The 20,576-nt window shown below is 40.7% G+C and overlaps 1 protein-coding gene across 1 annotated transcript in view; it reads left to right on the forward strand.

The window, feature by feature from the left end:
* Positions 1-20,576, forward strand: part of LOC137398652 (uncharacterized) — a 41,242-nt gene that overhangs the window by 16,010 nt on the left and 4,656 nt on the right. The window contains exons 6-7 of the mRNA XM_068084837.1: positions 549-719; positions 2,953-3,061. Coding sequence (XP_067940938.1) covers positions 549-719; positions 2,953-3,061 — 280 coding nt within the window. The remainder of the gene's footprint in view (positions 1-548; positions 720-2,952; positions 3,062-20,576) is intronic.

Here is a 20,576-nt window from a genome sequence, read left to right on the forward strand (position 1 = left end):
TCTTTTCTCATAGTATCGAACGGTGATTGTTGTCAAGATTGAACATTTTTGGAATTTTTTTAATTTATTAACTACCATCCACTGATAGATTGAACCATAATATAAGCATATTTTAAATGGACTACTTCTCTTTTTTAGAGTTTGAATAATTTTAATTACCTGTTCACACAATATTTTTTCTCAGTTTAAAGCTGCTAAATATACTCCATTAAAATTCTTATATAAATTGCCTGAGTTGTTAATAATCACTATCTTAACTATTACGTTAAAATACCTAAAGGGATGAGAGATTGTATAATAAGAGTGTCCACCAATATTCCTCAATTTTAAAAGGTGGTGGAGTAGTACTGCATTTAATTTTAATATTAATATATACTCAGTCTGGATTCCGGTGAGATGTTATCTTTTCCTAGCGCTCTTGGCTTTAATTGAATAGAAACATGTATCTTATTATATTAAATGGTAGCTATTTCCTTATAGGTAATTTATGGTAACTTTTCAATAGTCCCTGTCATTACTTAAATGTTTTTTACTTCATTGGTTTTTAGATGGAAATACTTGCTTCAAAATACAATCAGCTCGAAGAAGATTTCAAAGAAGCCCGGCTAAAGACTAAAACTCTCTTCACTGATTTTCTGGAAGATGAAATACTTGTTAAGTGGAGTCAGTTGAGGAATCTCAGGCGTAAAGCGGATTCCAGGGCTCAACATGCTTTCCAGGTATAAGTAGGATTTTGGACGCCTCGTAACATGAGGTCACACTCTCTTGTGTTTTTAGTGTATCATCTACTTAAAAAAGCTTAAAACTTTTTTGTGTAACTAAAACAAGCGCTCATCACTATGGGTAAGGAAATTAATTTATGCATGCAATCAACCATGTTGAATCTCGCTGTTGTTATCGATCACCGATTAATTTGTATGGTCTCGCAGCATTGACCCAAAAAAACATTGATATACTATTAGTACAAAATGGAACTTTTGACACATGCTGCAACTGAACTAAAAACATGACTGAGTAATAAAATTTGTTTGCCATGGTTTTAAGTAACTCATAAATCACTGACAAATCCCCTTTTTTGTCATCTGGAGAAAAAGTTCTGAACTTTTAAAAGTTCAAAAATTGTGAAAATATTAAACATTCTTAGGTTTACAATTTGCTAACACTAATATTAATAAAACTGGAAGCTAATTATTAGCAAAAGTTGTATCAGCTGACATCAGTATGTATAATTTTCCTCATGCCGCTGCAGGTGTGTTATTCCCAGGCTCGTTCATTTTACCTGGTCTCTGAGAATATTGGTTGGTAATGAGCCCAGTAAACATCCATCTGCAGACTATGTTTCACAATAGAAAAAATATATACATGTACCTTACCAGGTATACTGCTACATTGGCAGTAAGCTAGAAGGTTTTTAATTAGTGTGGGTAATTGAGCGTCGTGTACCGCGTTATCTGCCATGCTTTCGATTCTGCTACCAAGCAACATTTTATGGACCACTTTAGTTTCCATTAGTTGAGTTGTTTCAATTTTATAGTTGCAAGTAAGTTTACAGAGTTTCAAAGCTTTTACTAAACTTACAAATAATTAATCGCCTTCTGACTTCGCAGCATAATATTTACTCTCATAAAAGCAATTTCCTATGTGTTAAAAAAGTTTTTCTGTTAAGTAGTTTTACTAAAACATTTTTTATGTTAGGAAAGTGTTATACCAGCAGTATGTCAGACCTTTATGAAATATCTGTGGCTTGTTTAATGTGAAAAGGCATGCCCCTTCTAAGCCTGTCACATTCAATTGAAATTCTCAGAGCTGTAGTTTTTATTATAAATGCCCCACAATCTACTTGATTAAAAACTCAACAATGCCCATTTGAGCTTGTTATGAACATTTTATTCAGTGAATACATTTATGGATTTTTGTCAAAATTAGTGCAGTACATTGTAATAAAAATCGACATGCGTGCACAAGCTTGCATTTACTCAAATAAGAGAAATCCTGGACCGTATCTGGCTGAATGTTACACATTTGTGGTATTTAAAAGTGTAAAATAAGTCTACCCGGTGGTACGAAAGACGTTCAGGTACATTCCGAGACAGAATAAAATGATGAAAAGAACTCGCTGTGGCAAAACTAGGCTAAGTCCATCTTAAGTTGTTTTATATTTTTAGTACAGTCAAATATTGATCTACAATCTTTATGCAATCAAGAACTTGGCTCGTCTGTCGATTTTCTTGCATCTAAAATCAATATTTTCTGCAGCAAACACCTAAAAAAAACATTTTCAATTTTGGATTTACAAAAGACTTGCTAAAACAGGATATTTTGATGAAAGCATGTTTTAAGTTGTTGTAATTTATTAACTACGCAAATGAAAGGACAAATACATGTTTATCGGTAACGATCTGCTATAAAGCTTAGCTTTACTACAGTGTGGCATACATTACTGTTTGAAAATTTTTACCTGTGATACAGGCAGGGTGCCTTGTAGCTACATGACAGACATCAGCGCCTTCAAAACACTAGACTTTTGTGATGGGGCGAAACAAAGCATATACTTTGATTTCACTAAAATGACTTTAGCTTACTAAGCACACCCTACAAGCTAAGTTTAATTTTCCACTAAACTTAGCTCCAAGTTTGTTTTCCTTTCAATTTTTTCATTAGCTTTGTTCAGGTTGGCTATTTAGCCTCAGTTGCACTATGACTTCTTAATACCTTTTAATTGTTTTGCAAAGCATTTGATTATAAGTACAAATAATAATTACTGCGTAGTTGCGGCATCAATAACCTCATCGTATGCTCATGTCTCCAAATTTTCTTGTATTTCGAGGTAGGAACTTGCTCAAAATTTTTAGGTATCTCGATTTTCTCATATTTTGTGGAAGCCATATTTTGTAGTGTGTATTCATTTGTAATAGCATTAAAGTATTTCATTTGTTTCATGTGATTTTGCAGTGTGACATTTTGTCAAGCTACAGTGAGATTAAGAGTAGCATACAACAATTGGTTGAAGAAAGTCTGCCATCAATAGACATTCCCTCACTCAGCAAAATAAGAGACAAAAGTAAGGTCATTGAGCAATACCCTGCAGGATGAATTTATTCCCGAAGTTAAGTTTTGCGCAAATTGCCTTTTTCATGTAGATTGGCGGACTGATTTATTCCTGGTTGAACGCAATCACTCTCTATTAGGAGTTAACTTTTTTGTGGTTAGCAATACAGTTAACCCTTCGCATGCGCACACCTCGTCTTTTGGTTTCTATTTAGCTTACACATACAAGTCGATCATGCTAAGCTATAAATTTATTGCTGCGTTCAGAGGTTTTCACGAACATTAATCAATTTGGAGGTTTTTGGTGAACCAACAACTTGTGGTAAGTAAGGAGTTTCTTTTCAAAACCATTTACTAAATACTAATTGAATTTTACTTTGGTTCTTCCATAAAACGTAATATTTATTTTTTCCATCCTTACCCTTTGTAATTTGTTTTAGTGTGTGAGAGAGAATTTTCATTATACACAGAAGCACAATGACTGCAAGGGTGGTAGATGTCATTCCTAGAAAATCACCAATCATTCAGGGAGGCCTAGAAATAGAGGTAGAAGTGACCACAGCTGCTAACGAGCAGAATATGACTGTTTTAAAACAGAACAAAAACGCCTTTACTAGCACAAATTTTTGGCCAACCAGCAGAACTTTGCAATAGTGAACCACAAAGAAAGTTCTAATAATAACCCACTTACCAGCTAAGTAGTAGCGAGATAATCACATTTAACATCTACCCAAGACAGTGACAACGATATAGAGCTGCGTTTTTGTTACTCCATTCATCGTTTGAAACCTTTTATTTGTATTTGAAATATTTTATTTGTACACTCACGTTTGTAATAAATTATAGTATATCTATACATTAAATAGAATATATAATATAATCATGTTTGCTGCAGTGATATCAAGGAGTTGTTCTTGTTGATCGACGGGGTCTAGGTTGACTGGTTGTTTCTCTGCCGATATTCCTGTCGGGGTGACTATTACTACTTGTCTTTTTCAATCTGCAGTAGACACAAAAAAATGCTAAGTAGTGTGAAGAAAGTACAAAAATAATCGCTGATGTATTTAATAACAATTATAAATTTTTAAACAAAATAATTAACTAACACAGTTAATTATGCAAATACATTTCTGCACTGCAAATCAAATAAAGTACATACCATAATGTCCGGATCATTATCATCCTCAACTTCGTTATCAGAGGTTGATGGAGTTAATTTCAATGTAAAAAGACTGTAGAAGAGATTTTTGCGATGACGACACAATGTCGAATAACTTTTAAAAACCTTGAATACTTTTGTAAAGAAATTTGATCCATTGGCAATAGTGCTAACTCGAAGCCCCGGCATTGGTTTTTAAAAGTTTTAGAACTCGGCTCTGTTTTGTACTTCTCCCTAGCGGCCATTTTTGCAATGACACCGTTCTGCATATCTTGGCACAACCTTAAACAATGTTGTAAAGAAGTGTCATGCATTGGCATAGGGGTTAACAATAACCCCTGGCGATGATTATAAAAAGGTTTTGGAACTCAGCTAAGTTTAGTATTCATGCCTGGCGGCTAGTTTTTAATTTGAGGCAGTATTTATTCCCCTTGTGATTAAAAAATGAACTAATTTTTTGCGGAATTTAGTAGTTCGAGGAATTGACTGTTCACGAAATAGCGAATTTTTATATCATTTAAATATTTTCATCCTGTAGGGTATATCAGATTAATAAAAGTTGTGTATGCTTTAAAATTACTGTTTTTAAAGATGTGCCTGCGTCAAATTTGAGTTGATTTTAAAATAATGCACTTTTTTCTGTCTTTCAGTTGATATGTGGTTTGTTGTGTTAGACGATCTCATTGTCAAGATATTTGAAGATTAAAGTCACAAAAATTTCATAGCCGTAAAAATTCTCAGGCTAACAAACATGCCCAGACTTGCTTTAAATGATGTAACGCATAATACAACCTGTCTCTATCTCTCGTATTCACATCGGCTAATGTAATAAAAGTCTAGTCTTACGCGGCTCTATTGGCATGTAATATATTTTCTATTGCTCATGTTGACTAAAATAAAATTTGTAATCCAGCTACAGATATATTATTATAAATGTTTCAAACGCTTCAAGTAAGGGAGAATGAAAACTTGTCATAATAGCCTCTTCTAAATGCTGTATAAACATTTGAGTACCGAAAACAATTATGTTGGTCTATGGTAATTACATGTAGGTCGTTGAGTTAACTTATCTCAACGCGGCCTCTGGGTCAGCTAAGTTCTCAGTTGCTGCCTAAACCAGAAACTAGCTATTGAATATGCACGCCACCATCTTTGAAAAGAACATATTTGAATATATGGCAAAACCAACTGCATTATAAAAGTTCAGGTATAGTCTATTTTATCTAGTCATTATTAGTATTTTTGTAGAAAAATTTATTGATCCTACTCGATTAGTTTATTCAAGTACAAATACAAATTGTTTTATGAGTTGATCAAAATTGTGAACGTAATACAATGTCAAGTTCATTGAAATCAATTAACCCACCGATTCTAGCAAAGGGGTAGTAAAACCATTTTTGCATTTGGTTGATGGTTTGTGGACTCACCTGTTTTCACATAGTAGGGTGGAGCTTACCATCTTGTGAACTTAATATTTTTTTTAGGTGGAGTTGAGTCGAGCTATTCAAAAGTATCTGTCAATACAACTTTTATTACAATTCATAAGTCCATCCATCAAAAAAGATTTTAGCACAGATGACAAAAGGGCTATAATGTACTCAATATGTTCTGCAAATCATGTTTTGCATTGTCTTCAACAATATTATTTAATTTTTTAGTTTTTATAAGCCGAAAACTTTCATCACCGCACAAAGCTTTTGTTATAAACATCCATCCAAGTCGTGGCTACTCACATAGTTTCAGCTCATGTAATAGGACAAATTACTCTACTGCAACAAACTCAAATAAAACATATAATGGCTTGTGCAGCACACATTCGTGTTTCTCTTTTCAATTTATGGCAGTTTCCAGACCGACCTGCATGACTCCTTCGCAAGAGAACCTGTAAACCTAAACATTGTGCAACATTAATACAAAGCTAGTAAATATCATTCATATATATATTTCGTTCTAATGCATCTCTACTGAAAGCTTTCAATTTGAGAGTTAGATAGATTGTGAGTGTAATATTCAAAACGAATAAATATTTAACGAAAGCATAAAGATTCCAAGCTAAAATTTTGAAACTTTGTTTCTGAGAGTTCGAAATGAACATTGATCTACCAATTTTCCTCAATATTTACAAGTAAGAAATGAACATAAATTCTAATCATAAATCTAATTTACTAGCTAAAATTTTAAAAGAAATTGCTATAACTAGAGAAATAATAAAAAAGTTTTGAAACGATTAAAAGATTATGCAAAAATGATTCGTGATAGCAAAAAGTTATAATTTTACTTACTAGATGTATTCATGAGTACTAAGATTATTACCGTAAGTTTAGAATAAATGTATAGTATACTCAAAGTTAACAATAAATTTACCTCAATTTTTCTTTATTCCTCCGCAGCATACCGCTAGCTGCTGACACATTGCAGTTCTAACCATAAACTGTTTGCCCCAATCTTTATATCGTCAGTAATTACTCTAACGACGAGAATCTTTGAGATCACAGACAACTCTTTTTACGAGCGATAACATGTATGATTTATCATAATTTTATGATTATGATTTATTCATAAAATAATTCATTTATAATTAACAATTCATACTAATGATTGGCTAATGAAGCAAAATTGTGTTTATCGCTCGTGGTTTTTTTTTCAGATGTATCACTTGTTATGTCACAAATGAAGCACCCGCTCGAATCTGAGCTTTTTATAAGATGGCCTCCTTCAACCGCATATAGATCTGAACAGGGTTACTCTACAAAGACAAAAATGAGATCAAATATTTGCTGAGGTTTTAGTTTTTTATTAGTCCTAATTTCATCAAATCGCCTTTTTTGATGCAGCCACATCTTTAACCCTTTGACCAGGTATAAGCCCCCCAAAAACAACCAAAACTCATGTAATTTATTTTCGAAAATTCAATAAAATCTGTATTTTATGAACATGCATAACTCAAATCTCAAACTTATTTTTATGAACATAAATTTTTGTACATATACTTTCATTAACATATGTACTACTAAAAAATACAACCTTGAGCAATTGGCCCTGTATAAAATGCTTGGAAGCATTTTTTTTTCGGTAGTCAAACGCTATAACGTAGCCGTGCGAGCCACCATAACGATAGTTTTCTCTGTATGTTACAAGTATATTAAAAGACCAAAAAAGTTTACATCACTTCTATCATTTGAATTATTTTTATTCTGATCAGACAACAAATCACTAACGATCGCAGGATCAAGCAATCTTTTATTTTACCGTCTAGAAAGTCGAGCCGATGTTGACTGGTTTTTCCAACTTTTATTCTTTTCCAAGGAGGCGCGATTTGTTTAGCTTTTATCACAAAGCAACGCCTCTCAGATAATCGTTTCATATTGTAAATCATCAACCGATACCTTGTTGATGATATTTAAAACTTACTAGTGTTTATATGCTTTGTTTAACTCTACTAGGCGACAGCTTTATAAACGTCTACCGAAATAGACATAAATTTCGTTTCCCGACGCAACCGATTAACAATATTTTGGTAGTTTGCCTGCCAAAGGTTAAAATCCAAGTTATTTCAAGGAACTTTTTTCCAGTCTGAGACACAGCCTTATTGAAAGTCTAAGCACTTTAATTATGGCCAGAAGCTATAACTGGGCTTACAATAATATGTAATCATGGTGATAATATTACATGTGTTTGTAAAAAAGTGTATTATAAGATAGCATTTTGGTATGTCACAAGCATTGCTACTTAAAGCACATAAATTACAAATTTTTTTATTATATATTTCAATACATCAGTTTTGGCTTTCGAATGAGCCTATATTCAATATGAAAGAATAATAGAACTATGAAAAACAAGGTGCCAAAAGTATGTTTTCCAAAAAAAAACAAACATTTGGTTCAGGTTCTCTAAATGTGATGTCACAATTATTATTTAGCCATACATGTAGGTAGTCGATCATTTTCGCTGCCATTCAGGCTGCGCTTTTTTGTGAAAATCGGTGCTGCTAAACCCAGAGAGCGCTAACAATAAACTAGGATTCTAGACAATCAACAATGCCTGGGATCGCGCTAATGCCCGACCAATACAAAAATATGTTCTGGGTTAGATTAATATGCTTCAATAGATGTAATGTCATTGATAAAGGTAATGAAATTACATCGATTAAATTGTGACTTGCTGTTGCGTGGTTCTGGGACTACATGTCAATTGCACTTTTGCTAGATCACTCAATGCTTGAAACTAATTAGTCTCAGTCGCGACCGTCAACACCACTATAAAATGAGAGGGCTAGTGCATAATGTCATCCGGAAAAAATGGTATGGTGCTTGGAATCTGAGTTATTTATCATAGGAATAATCTGTACATGAAAAACTAATGACACTGATTCCTTTGTCATCTTCATTGGTTTTTTGAAGTTGTTCTATCTTTGCTTGAAACTAGCGTCAGTATTGTAGTTGATAAATATAAACGGTAAGCAATAAAATAGGCTGTAAGAGCACACAACACCGCATAAGAAAATTGTGACGTCACAATTTCTGTGCTTATGCCAGTAAAAGTTTTTGCGGTAGAGCTCTGGAGAAATTATATAAACACTAACCAATGTCTGTCTCACCATGGCAAACAATAGCTCATTCGAAAGCCAAGACTCTGATGTATTGAAAAATACAATAAAACATTATGTAATTTATGTGCTTTAAAACACACAAATCAATGTCTACTCTTTTTACATATTTGGGTTTGTGGTAAGCTCGGCCTTTCAACATTGGTGGATCAAGCATAGAGGTTGATGAAGGATGATCCAAGTCATCAATAACGTAGTGATAACTTAGGTTAGTGATGGCTTTTAGAAAAAGCTTAGCAAAATTGCTGGAACTACCCTGCAACTTCTACCACCATACTCACAACTTTTGACTCATAATGTTTCACAGTAGATCACAGAGTTACCAAGTATATAATAAATGCACCTTATACATTCGGAACTGTTTTAATGTTATCTACTTCAGCAAATGGTGAACTACAAAACATTCAAGGAAATTAATAGCTACAAATTTTGGGGAGTTTATACTAAACTGAACAATTATAAACATTATAACAATTATCTTTTTTTAAAACATCCACATTCATTTATTAAAATTAATAGGTAAAAAAAATAAATATTTGCAATTCAAACATAGATTTATTTTGTGATAGGTTTTTGTCTTAATTAATTCCTGCACATATTAGTCTCCTTTGTTTAATTTTCATTTTATTTATTTATTCGTCTATTCATCTTATCTCTTGTTCTAATGGTCACTGGTTTTAAAATTATCTGGTTCTCTTGTTCTATTTACTTTTACAGTTTTTTTTTCGGTTTTTCTATGTCTCTGCGGTTTTTGCTATGTAGCCATAACGTTCAAAAACTGGTTTATGCAATATCATTGCAAAGTTACAAAAATTAAGTCAAAGTGTACTATTTATTAAGTAGTCCAGTGAGTAAAATGTGGCATGGACGAATTGCAAGGCAAATATTTTACGCTTCAAAGTAGGCCAAAACAAATATTTTACTATAACATATGACTTTACATTATTTGACATTGCTATATGTTACATTGTATTTTGTTATTATGTTAGACTGTATTATATTTTATCAAGTTATGTTTTGCGGCTATTTTGATTATAATTTTCATACCTTTGTTTATTATATTGTGCAAGAGATTAATTTAATTGATTTTTATATTTAAAGTTAGTGATTAAACATGTCATTATAAAAAATCATACTATATCATCCATAGTTCATCGCATTGTTAATTGATTGATTGTCATGTGTAGGACAACTACGTATATTGTGCTATAATCATAAACTAGTTTTTGGATAACCTGAATCGGCTCTCGTATCATGGTCATGTATTAATTATAAAAAATGACACATCAAGTGAAAATTCACATCCACCTCATTGAACTCTCATCTTATTTGGTCATATGATGTTGCTTTTCCTCAAATCATATTATCTTGTATAATGATAAAATACATGGGATATGATGATCATAGTCTAGTTAGAATGTAGCGGGAAAAATGAGCTTTAGTTCAGTGTAGTCTTTTTATTACCCTTTTAGCAAGGACAATTATGGTTTAGATTGCACAGAGCAGTGATTCAAATAGTAGCTTTATGTGAACACTAAAATTTTTCACAACATTTACTATTATATCTGAACTGCCATTTTGTATACTAGAAATTCCCCTCTCATACAGACCACGACCAAAGTGATAATGGAAAAAAAGAAAGGTTACTGCTGGATGAGAAAGGCAATATTAGCAGTCAAATGGCACTGCAGTGCAATAGGAGAACTGCAATGGTAGCTGCAATGTACCAGGTGTTATTATTAATTATTATTATTGGTGCTATTAAGATTTGCTTCAACAAAATCTTTACAAAAATAATAACTGTAACATATTGCACCCCATCGGTCACTATATACTTCAATCTTGTAAATTCAAATGATTATAATTAAATCTTATAATAATCTTAAAAAATCGAATAATTATTTTTATAATTAAATATTGTAACTATCTTACAAGAATCAATAGAAAATATTATCATCATTACCTTTTTAGTACTTTCAGTATTCAATACGTCTTCAGCAAGTGGACAATGCCATAGACTGTTGTGATGGAAACATGCATTACCATCTCCTTTTTGGTTATTGTCATTAGAGTTGTGTTCTCTTGTGTTATTTTATATAGTCACGCCCCTAGAGGAGGTTGGCCCTAGCCACCTCATTTGCATATCTGGTTATACTTAAGGCCGTGTTTCGGCCTAGTAAGTTCGTTCAATACATGCTTTGCATTTGGACCCACACTCTTCTGTTACTTTGCGCAATAACAGAATCACACTGAGCACTTACGTACTCCAAGCCTCAGTCTACGGACGGTGCTTTGGGAGTAGGGTTATAGAAACACTGTCGACCCCGTCGACCTCAGGTCGACCCTGTCGAACGAACATAATATCCCCCAGGGAGCAATTCCTGGTGTAAGGTGGTTGTAATAGGCCGGTGGTGTAAGTCGACCCAGTCGCCTCCGCGTGTTGGTCTACGGGCAACCCTTACACGGCCCCCTGTGGAAAGTGAATGCAGACCGGTAGAGTAAGCCGACCCAGGTCGCCTCTACGTGTTGGTCGCAGGAACCAACACACTGGTGGCAGCAGTGGGATTGAACTGCGGTAATTAGGACTTATAAGACGAACCTAGTAACCATGCCAAACAGCCGACGGAATGCTACCAGAGATCTGGCTGAGGCAGAGTTACAGCAGGTCGACCAGATTGGTCAACTGACAGAGGCTATCACTAGAGCCTTACAGATACCCAGAGGGGGAGCCAGCTTCAAGCCTCCGAAGTTCGATGGGAGTGAGGATGTAGAGTTATTCATCTCCCAGTTCGAAGAGGTTGCGGAAGCAAATGAGTGGAGTGAGAAGGCCACGCTCCTCCACCTGCGGGAGACCCTGAAGGAGGGAGCCAGAGGTTGCAGTCGAGGGGACTCACCTGCCTCCATCTTCTCGGCTTTACGCATGAAGTACGGGCTCTCCCCGAGAGAGGCTAGGAGTAGACTCCACCTAAAAAGGGAACCCAAGACGAACCTCCAAGAACATGCCACAGAGATGGAGCGTCTGGTGAAAAATAGCATACGCTGACCTCCCAGAATCCTACCAGTCCAGTATGGCCATGGATGCGTTTTCTCTGACACTGGGAAATACGCCCCTCCAACGCCACCTGTTGGCAATGAAGGCACAGAGCTTGGAGGAAGCAGTGCAGGCGGGGAACGAGTTCCTGCAAATTCAGCCCACTCTTCCTCGGCCTGGTGCCCGACCCCTAATAATGACGGTGGAGGAAGAAGAAGTCACCCCCGCTACAGTCGCCCCCGTCCATTCGGACCCCCCATCAGCCACCGTGAACGACGTCCTGATGGCTATAAAGGGGTTAGCAGATGGACTGAGGGAAGGAAAGCTGTTGGGACAACGGGGCGTGGACAAAAGGGGACCAAATTGTTGGGGTTGCGGCCAGGCAGGGCACACCCAACGCCGGTGCCCCCAAGCCTCCCAAAGACAACAGCCTCAAGTCACGAGGCCGGGAAACGGTTACCATCCACAGCAGTAGGGGGAAGTACTGACTGTGGATCAAATATACCCTTGCAAGGACAGTGGCAACAGCCACGACGGACTAGGCGACACAGGCTCCCCCCCTGCTCGCCACCGGTCCCCTTGCATAACCAATATCAACCCTTACCTGAGTGTGCAGGTCTCCCACTCTCAGAAGCCAAGGACGAAACCTACGTCTGGCCAAAGCCGTCTCGGCCTTCCAAGAAGGGCCCCCAGAGGACTAGCAAAGCCAGACGGACCCACGGAGACGAGTCATGGAAGCCGCATAATAGCAGCTATTTCTTACCAGGTCGCATCGGAGGCCAGCCCGTCCAATTCCTCGTGGACACCGGATGTACCTCTAATTTGTTGGGACGACATGTCTTTGAGCGGTTACCTAAAGATGTCAAAAGCAAATTGGAGGTCCGGGAGGACTATGGACAAATGGCAGATGGTACCCGGCTGCAGTTCCACGGACTCATCACTCTCCCGGTCAGAGTCAGGAGTGTCCAGGTTACTGTGTCTCTCGTGGTGTGTGCCCTGAAGGAGGATGCCATCCTGGGCATGCCTTTCCTGGTCGACCACCACTGCGAGATGAACTTTCAGCAACCCACGTTGGTGTTAAATGGACAGAAGTTGACTTGCACTGACCGAGAGGGTCGACCTCTGACAAGCAGCGTGCAGATAATGCGAGCCACAACGCTTCCCCCTCGAACCGAGGTCCTGGTTGCCGGACGTCTCACGTCCTCCTCCTATCAGCCAGTCGGGTTAATTGAGGGAACGAAGAATGGATATATGGTGGCCGCCAGCCTACACCAACCCGGTGAGAAGGGGAGAGTGGCCATCCGTTGTATGAACCCCACCGACCATCCCGTCAGCGTGACGGCAGGAACGGTCGTGGGGCAATACACTGGGGTCGGGCCGGACGAAATAGGGGCCCCCTGGACAGCGAAGGGAGACGCCGAGGTTTCCAAAGAAACTCCCCCTCCTGTCTCCAACGTACCTCCCCACATGCTGGACCTGCTCCGACAGGCGGCACCACATTGCTCATCCCCTACCGAGCACCGAAGGATGGAAGACCTTTTGACCCGTTATGCGGATGTATTCAGCCGAGGGAGTGAAGACATGGGGCGTACCACCCTGGTACAACACGAGATCCCCCTCCTCCCAGAGGCGCAACCCATCCGTCAACACCCGTACCGTGTAGGACACAAAAAAGAAGCCGAAATCGAACGACAGGTTTCGGCCCTGGAAAAGCAAGGCATGATTGAGCCCGCTCACGGGGCCTGGAGCTCTCCGGTGGTCTTGGTGAGGAAGAAGGACGGGGCGTGGCGATTGTGTGTAGACTATAGGAAACTTAATAGTGTCACTCGCCAGGACGCCTACCCCCTCCCCCGGATTGATGAGAGCTTGGACGCCTTGTCCGGTAGTAGGTTCTTCAGTACCTTGGACATGATGAGCGGATACTGGCAGGTACCCCTCTCCGCCGAAGCCCAGGAGCGGTCGGCGTTCGCCACACGCAGTGGGTTGTGGAGGTGGAAGGTGCTCCCCTTTGGACTGACCTCCGCCCCAGCTACCTTCCAGCGGCTGATGGAACGTGTCCTCCAAGGGCTACACTGGAAAACCCTGCTGCTGTACCTCGATGACATCATCGTCATGTCAGCCGACTTCTCTAGTCATGTCACTAGGCTTGCCGAGGTGTTGGAGCGATTGAGGCAGGCCGGGCTGAAGTTAAAGCCCTCCAAATGCAGCTTGTTCCAGACCCAGGTCAAGTACCTGGGCCACATAGTCAGCAACACGGGGGTGGCTACCGACCCTGAGAAGATTCAGGCCATAAGTGGATGGGCAGCACCCCAGGACGTGACGCAGCTAAGGTCATACTTGGGTACCACTGGGTACTATCACAGATACGTGCCGGACTACGCCTCGATCGCCAAACCTCTCACCTTGTTGACCAGCGAAGGGGTCCCCTGGAAATGGAGAGAAGAGGAACAGGAAGCTTTCCTTAGGCTCAAATGGTCGCTGACACACGCCCCAGTACTGGCATATCCCGACCCCTCCTTGCCCTACGTGCTAGATACCGATGCTAGTAACGTAGGGACTGGGGCTGTGTTATCCCAGGTCCAGCAGGGCACGGAGCGACCCATAGCCTACTATAGCAAGACCCTCTCCTCCGCCGAACGCAATTACTGCGTAACCAGAAGGGAGCTACTGGCAGTGGTACAGGCTGTCCGGCATTTCCGGCCCTACCTATATGGCAGAGAGTTTACCATCCGAACCGATCATGCCTCCTTGGTTTGGTTGCACCGGAGGAAGGAACCCTCTTGCCAGGTGGCCCGGTGGCTGGAGAGCCTGGCCGAGCACAAGTACCGAATTATCCATCGAAAAGGCGATAAACACGGGAACGCCGATGGATTGAGTCGACGACAGTGCGTCGACTGCCGGCAGTGTGCTGCTATTGAGAGGCGGGATCAAGGGCCAACGAGGTCGCAAGTATGCGACTCTCTAGTAAACCCAGGAACGAATTGGGAAACTGCTGTGCCAGTGGACCAAGTTCCGGTACAGCCGCCAAGAGGCACCGGAACATCCAGTCCCAACCCCCGTCAGCTGGATGAGGATGAATGGCCTCGACTACCGGGCAACAGACCTGTTTTAGGGCACGGCCTCCCGACTCCCACACCAACCAGTCCAGTCCCAGTACGGCTGCCGGGCGGTGCAGGGACACCCAGAGTGTCGGACCGCCCTCCCAGAAGGCCTCAGGATCCTCAGTTACAAGCCGTCAAGGTAACTAGCGAAACCAAAATTGTGGATGGAACTGGTGAAAGTGTAGTCCAAAAGGTTCCAGAACAACTGACGGTGGTACAAACTCCGCTGGATGAAGTACGGGCACTACAACAGAGAGCCGCTACCGACCTAGGGGTCATTTACCAGGCCGTCAGGAACCGGAGAGGGGTGGAAGAGGCCGTGCTACGAGTAGGCAGCCCCGAGCTGCAGCGATTGGCCCGGATGTTTCACCAGCTCCGGCTCGACGAGTCGGGCGTGTTGACCCTCCATCTCACCCAGAATGGGCGAGAAAAGGTGGTGGTGGTATGCCCGAAAACATTGAGACAGGAGATCCTGTGGAAAGCCCACGAGCAAACACACTGCGGTGTGGAGAAGACCTTGAAACGCGTCCAATTGGACTGGTATTGGCCGGGTATGGCCGGAGATATCCGGAGAGCAGTCCTCTCTTGCGAAGTTTGCCAGAGGGCCAAAACAGGAAAGGGGCGGACCTCCGGGAATAGACAACGGCTGTACGCCGGGAGGCCATGGCAACGCCTAGCCATAGACTTGGTGGGACCCCTGCCTCCGACCCCTCGAGGAAATGGTTGGGTGTTGGTGCTCACTGATCACTTCACTAGGTGGTCAGATGCTTTAGCCATTCCCGACGCTACAGCCCCAACGGTAGCCCAGATCCTAGACGAGAGGATATTTAGTTACTTCGGGCTACCCGAGATTATCCATACCGACCAGGGGAGCCAATTCGAGTCCTCGTTATTCCAGGAGCTATGCGACTTGTGGGGAGTCGATAAATCTCGGACCACCCCGTACCACCCCGAAGGGAATGGGGTGGTTGAGAGAAACAATCGTGTGTTGGGTGACTCCCTACGAGCTCTCTTGCTGGGCAGAGGACAGGAAGATTGGGACCAGTTACTGCCACAAATCATGCGGACGCTGCGAGGGTTACCACACTCCGCCACTAAAGAAACACCCAACTATCTGATGTTGGGTCGGGAACTACGTCTTCCTGACCAGTTGCTGTATGGGAATAGACTAGAATCATTCGCAAGCATACATGAGTATGTGCAGACCGTCCACGACCGGTTGATACAAGCCCACACTCTCCTCCGAGATAGGCAAAAAGAAATTGTGTCAACTGATGCGAGAGAGCCTCCGTTATTCAATGAGGGTGACCTCGTGTGGTTGCTAAGCAAGCGGCGGAGAAGGGGGGAAAACCCGAAGCTAGCAGCCAAGTACTTGGGGCCCTATCGCGTGTTAAGGAGTCACGAAAACCATACTTACGAAATAGAGAGGTATGGACAGCGATCTATCCAAGCGGAGGGAAGGTTACGACTCTGTCGCCCCAGTCCGGTGCAACAAGGACGAGCCCCGGTTGAAGTCGAGCCTGCTCGCCGTCCCAACATGAGGGGTCGACCCAGAAGGCAAATCGCACGAGGAAACGATAACCCAGAAGTCGTTATTCCAGAGTTGCCCCTGCCTAGCCAACTGACGGAGTTGCGAATACCTCAGTCGCCAGGAAGGTCAGAAGCACTTCGATTTCCCAGGAGAGATTCCTTGGTCCCCCCAGGGGAACACAATCCTACCTCGATGATTTACCCCGGCCCTGGCGGCGAGTTGATACCCGAGGAGGAAAGAGCCACGGAAAATACGGGAGCCCAGGCTAATGATACCGGGGCTGGGGATGCGCCACGGCCCCAACGAATCAGGAGGCCTCCCGCGTACTTGACCGATTACGACACTAGCACCGTCCAATCGGGAGAAGCCCTCGGAGTTCAAGGTCAGAAGGCGGCCATTTTGGGTCCCAGACAGAACGCGCTCATTACTTGTTACCAACTCGAGGCGCACACACCTATATCTTTTCTCAACATGGAAGTCACTAAAGAAACCGTAAAGAAGGCTGCACCGATCATCGGAGCTTTACCCCTACTGCCCGAAGTAAAGATCATGCCACTGGAGCTCCACCCAGCGCCGGGTGAAATCCTAGGTGACTCAGAAACGGATTCTTTGGATAATCACGTTCCACACTCCCCACTACCGACCAAATGGATCGCGGCAGAGACAGCTAAAACGATCTCGAAACTATGTCGAGAGAAAGGTACTAGCTGTCCATTATGCCAACAACTACTCTCTAACCCTCGGCGGCGCAGAATTCACATCGCCCAACATTTTACACGCTTCTTCTGCAAATGTGGGAGAAACTCCACATCTTGAGATACTATTGCAAAACATCAGGCTCGGATTAAGGATGCCGAGGTACGGAAGGCTCACGGTGGAAAAGGAATTACTATATACGAGGTCGACCGAAATAGCTACCCGGCCTGGAGCACAAAGGTACAATTAAATAATCCTCCAGCCTTCGAAAAGCCCACACCCTACGGGCCAGTTAAAACCAAGCCGCCTACGCGAAGAGGGCTCCAGGCACCTCTCCCCTCTCCCCCGAAGAAGAAGTGGTGCAGTCCGCCCAAGCTGGAACGACCGGTCCCAGCCCCTAGAAGATTGACGACGATAGGCAGTATCCAGAGCCGGCTAGGGGACGTACGACCCCGGGTCACAGTGGACGCTTTGCGAGAGGAGGCCTCCAACCTCCGACGGGCGGCTCGTCGTCTGGAGGACCTGGCGAATCGCGTATCGACCTCCTAGATGACACGGTTGACGTGGTTTATCAATATTTCTCTTGGTATGTTTAGTAATTGGGGTCTCTCATATTATTATACTTCCTTTTTTTTGTTTGTTTTGTTGTAGCTAGTTGGTGTGTTCCTATATTCTTGTATCTTTTTTTCTTTTCTTGTGATTTTTATATATAGCCGGTAGTCGTCTATAGGGGCGGCGTGTGTGATGGAAACATGCATTACCATCTCCTTTTTGGTTATTGTCATTAGAGTTGTGTTCTCTTGTGTTATTTTATATAGTCACGCCCCTAGAGGAGGTTGGCCCTAGCCACCTCATTTGCATATCTGGTTATACTTAAGGCCGTGTTTCGGCCTAGTAAGTTCGTTCAATACATGCTTTGCATTTGGACCCACACTCTTCTGTTACTTTGCGCAATAACAGAATCACACTGAGCACTTCCGTACTCCAAGCCTCAGTCTACGGACGGTGCTTTGGGAGTAGGGTTATAGAAACACTGTCGACCCCGTCGACCTCAGGTCGACCCTGTCGAACGAGCATAATATCCCCCAGGGAGCAATTCCTGGTGTAAGGTGGTTGTAATAGGCCGGTGGTGTAAGTCGACCCAGTCGCCTCCGCGTGTTGGTCTACGGGCAACCCTTACACGGCCCCCTGTGGAAAGTGAATGCAGACCGGTAGAGTAAGCCGACCCAGGTCGCCTCTACGTGTTGGTCGCAGGAACCAACACACTGTAGAAAATTGCATTTTTTTCTCGGCAAAAGCGCACGGCTTTGTGGTTCGACTATCTGTCGCATGGTTTTATGGGCGTTTTATCGGCGGGTTTTAATTTTAACTAATAAAGGCTTGTCAGATTTTATTGGCGATTTTAGGCCAAATAAATCTTTCTAGTTTTACATAATCCACTCAGATGGGTAAGTTTTAGGATATTGTCTGCACTTTTAAAATACTTGGTAATGTATTTAAACATGTTTATATGTGTTTTGTATCATTATTATACTCAAACGGCTCGACAGAAAATGGTTAATTTTCTGGATACGATTTCTGTACAAGGGTTTTGGGATCGCTGTGGTTGTGTGGGAGTTGTGCAGATATGCATTTATCATAAAGCTCCCAAACACTTGCTTTGCTCATGTTTGATCGTTGGATTACAACACAAAAATGCATGAAAATATTTTTTATGCTAGTTGATATACATTTCTTGCAAATAAGCTGATAAAATCATTAGTTTGTCCAGTACTTTATTAAAAGTAACATTTTTTTTCAAAAATGTTCAGTATGAAAATTTCATTGCATTATTTGATGTTTGCTAAATCTTGTCACTGAAACTGTTGTTATGCGTAATAGAAGATGAGTTAGCAGCCTTTCTCTATCAAAAGCTGAGTTTAGACAATAGCCACAAAACCAAGAAATGTTTCCCAATTATTTATCCAAATATGACCGTCTACGTGTATATGGTAATAAATGTATCAAATGCTAGAAATACATAGTTATAATAAGGAGCATGATCCTAAAATTTAATAGTGCATGCAAGAGGCAAAGTGAAAGCATTTAAATGGAACAATTTCGAGTTTTGTTTTCTCGACACGTTGCAATCTCCTGGTCACTTTCTTTTTGATTTATCTCGTTTTTTTCTGACGGCCCAATACCTTCTAAAAAGTATTCTGACTTTTAATCATGTTTTATATTGCTGATTTAAATTCTATTCATGTTCAAACATTTTTTTCAAAAAATAAAATCTTTTAGCTGTCTCTACTTTGAATGCATACTTTCCAAGTGAAGAATGATAAACCTTTAGTCATGTTTAGTGCTTGCACATGCGTGCTAAGCACAAAGATATTTCTTAGAATGGTTGTATCGGTTTAATTTTATCTAGATAATCATTTGTTTTATTACAAATAAATGAAATATTTTAAAAAGGTTTTTTAAAAACTTAAAGCACACAGGCTAGCATGGATTTTTCTCGCTGGGACAATCACTTAGTGAAGTATAGTTGACTGTGGCGCAGAACAGGATAATGGTCTGTTACTAGCTGGTAAAGTTTAATGTGCTATTGATCACTGTCAGACTATTTACACCCACTGTTTTTTTTTAGCGCAAGCAAAAAACTAGAGCTCGTTATTCATCACCCACTTTGGCAGCCACTTTTTGCAAAAGTATAGTTTTTTTGTGTCTTTTGCCTGTTCCCCCTCTTGCCCTATTTTCACCTTAGTCATGTGTAAGTTGACAAGAAGAATATTTGCTTGGGAGTGTATGATGATCTATCGATAAGCCTTTGCGTACATACATGTAAATGCAAAGTTTTCCTGCAATTGCTTATGGCTAAATCTGATTTTCTGTGAGCATCTTAGTCATTATAAGCATTCGTAAACTCAACCCTGTCTAAAAAAAATTGATGAGTCGGTAAAGATTTGCGGCTTTCGCTTTGACAGTGCACCACAGTGACATTAGCAGTAAAATAAATATTGAAGACTACTTTGGGAGTACAGCAGAAGCCGATTAATTATACAATAAATAAGTTTAGATGCGAATAACTTCCCAGATTGCATTGATTCACTTGATGGCAAAGACGATTGTAAAAAGATGACGAAAAAGCTTGAAGAGTTGAAATTAGCTTATTTTAAAAAGTTTCAAAAGGTAAAGTCATATGAGCAGCTCATATGATTTGGTAACTATAGAAAAATTCATAAATGCTATAAAAATAACAAATCGAGTTTTTAACAAGCAACCAATGTGATTATGAACTATTAGCTGATATTATACAATGAGATATAAAATTTAGAACGTCATAATTTAGACTTTTAAATTCAATATGAAATTATGTCCTAAAACCTACATATTTGTATGCTTAAGGTTGAATGTGGTAGTAT

This window comes from Watersipora subatra, chromosome 6 (genome assembly GCF_963576615.1).
Source record: "Watersipora subatra chromosome 6, tzWatSuba1.1, whole genome shotgun sequence".
NCBI classification, from domain to species: Eukaryota; Metazoa; Bryozoa; class Gymnolaemata; order Cheilostomatida; family Watersiporidae; genus Watersipora; species Watersipora subatra.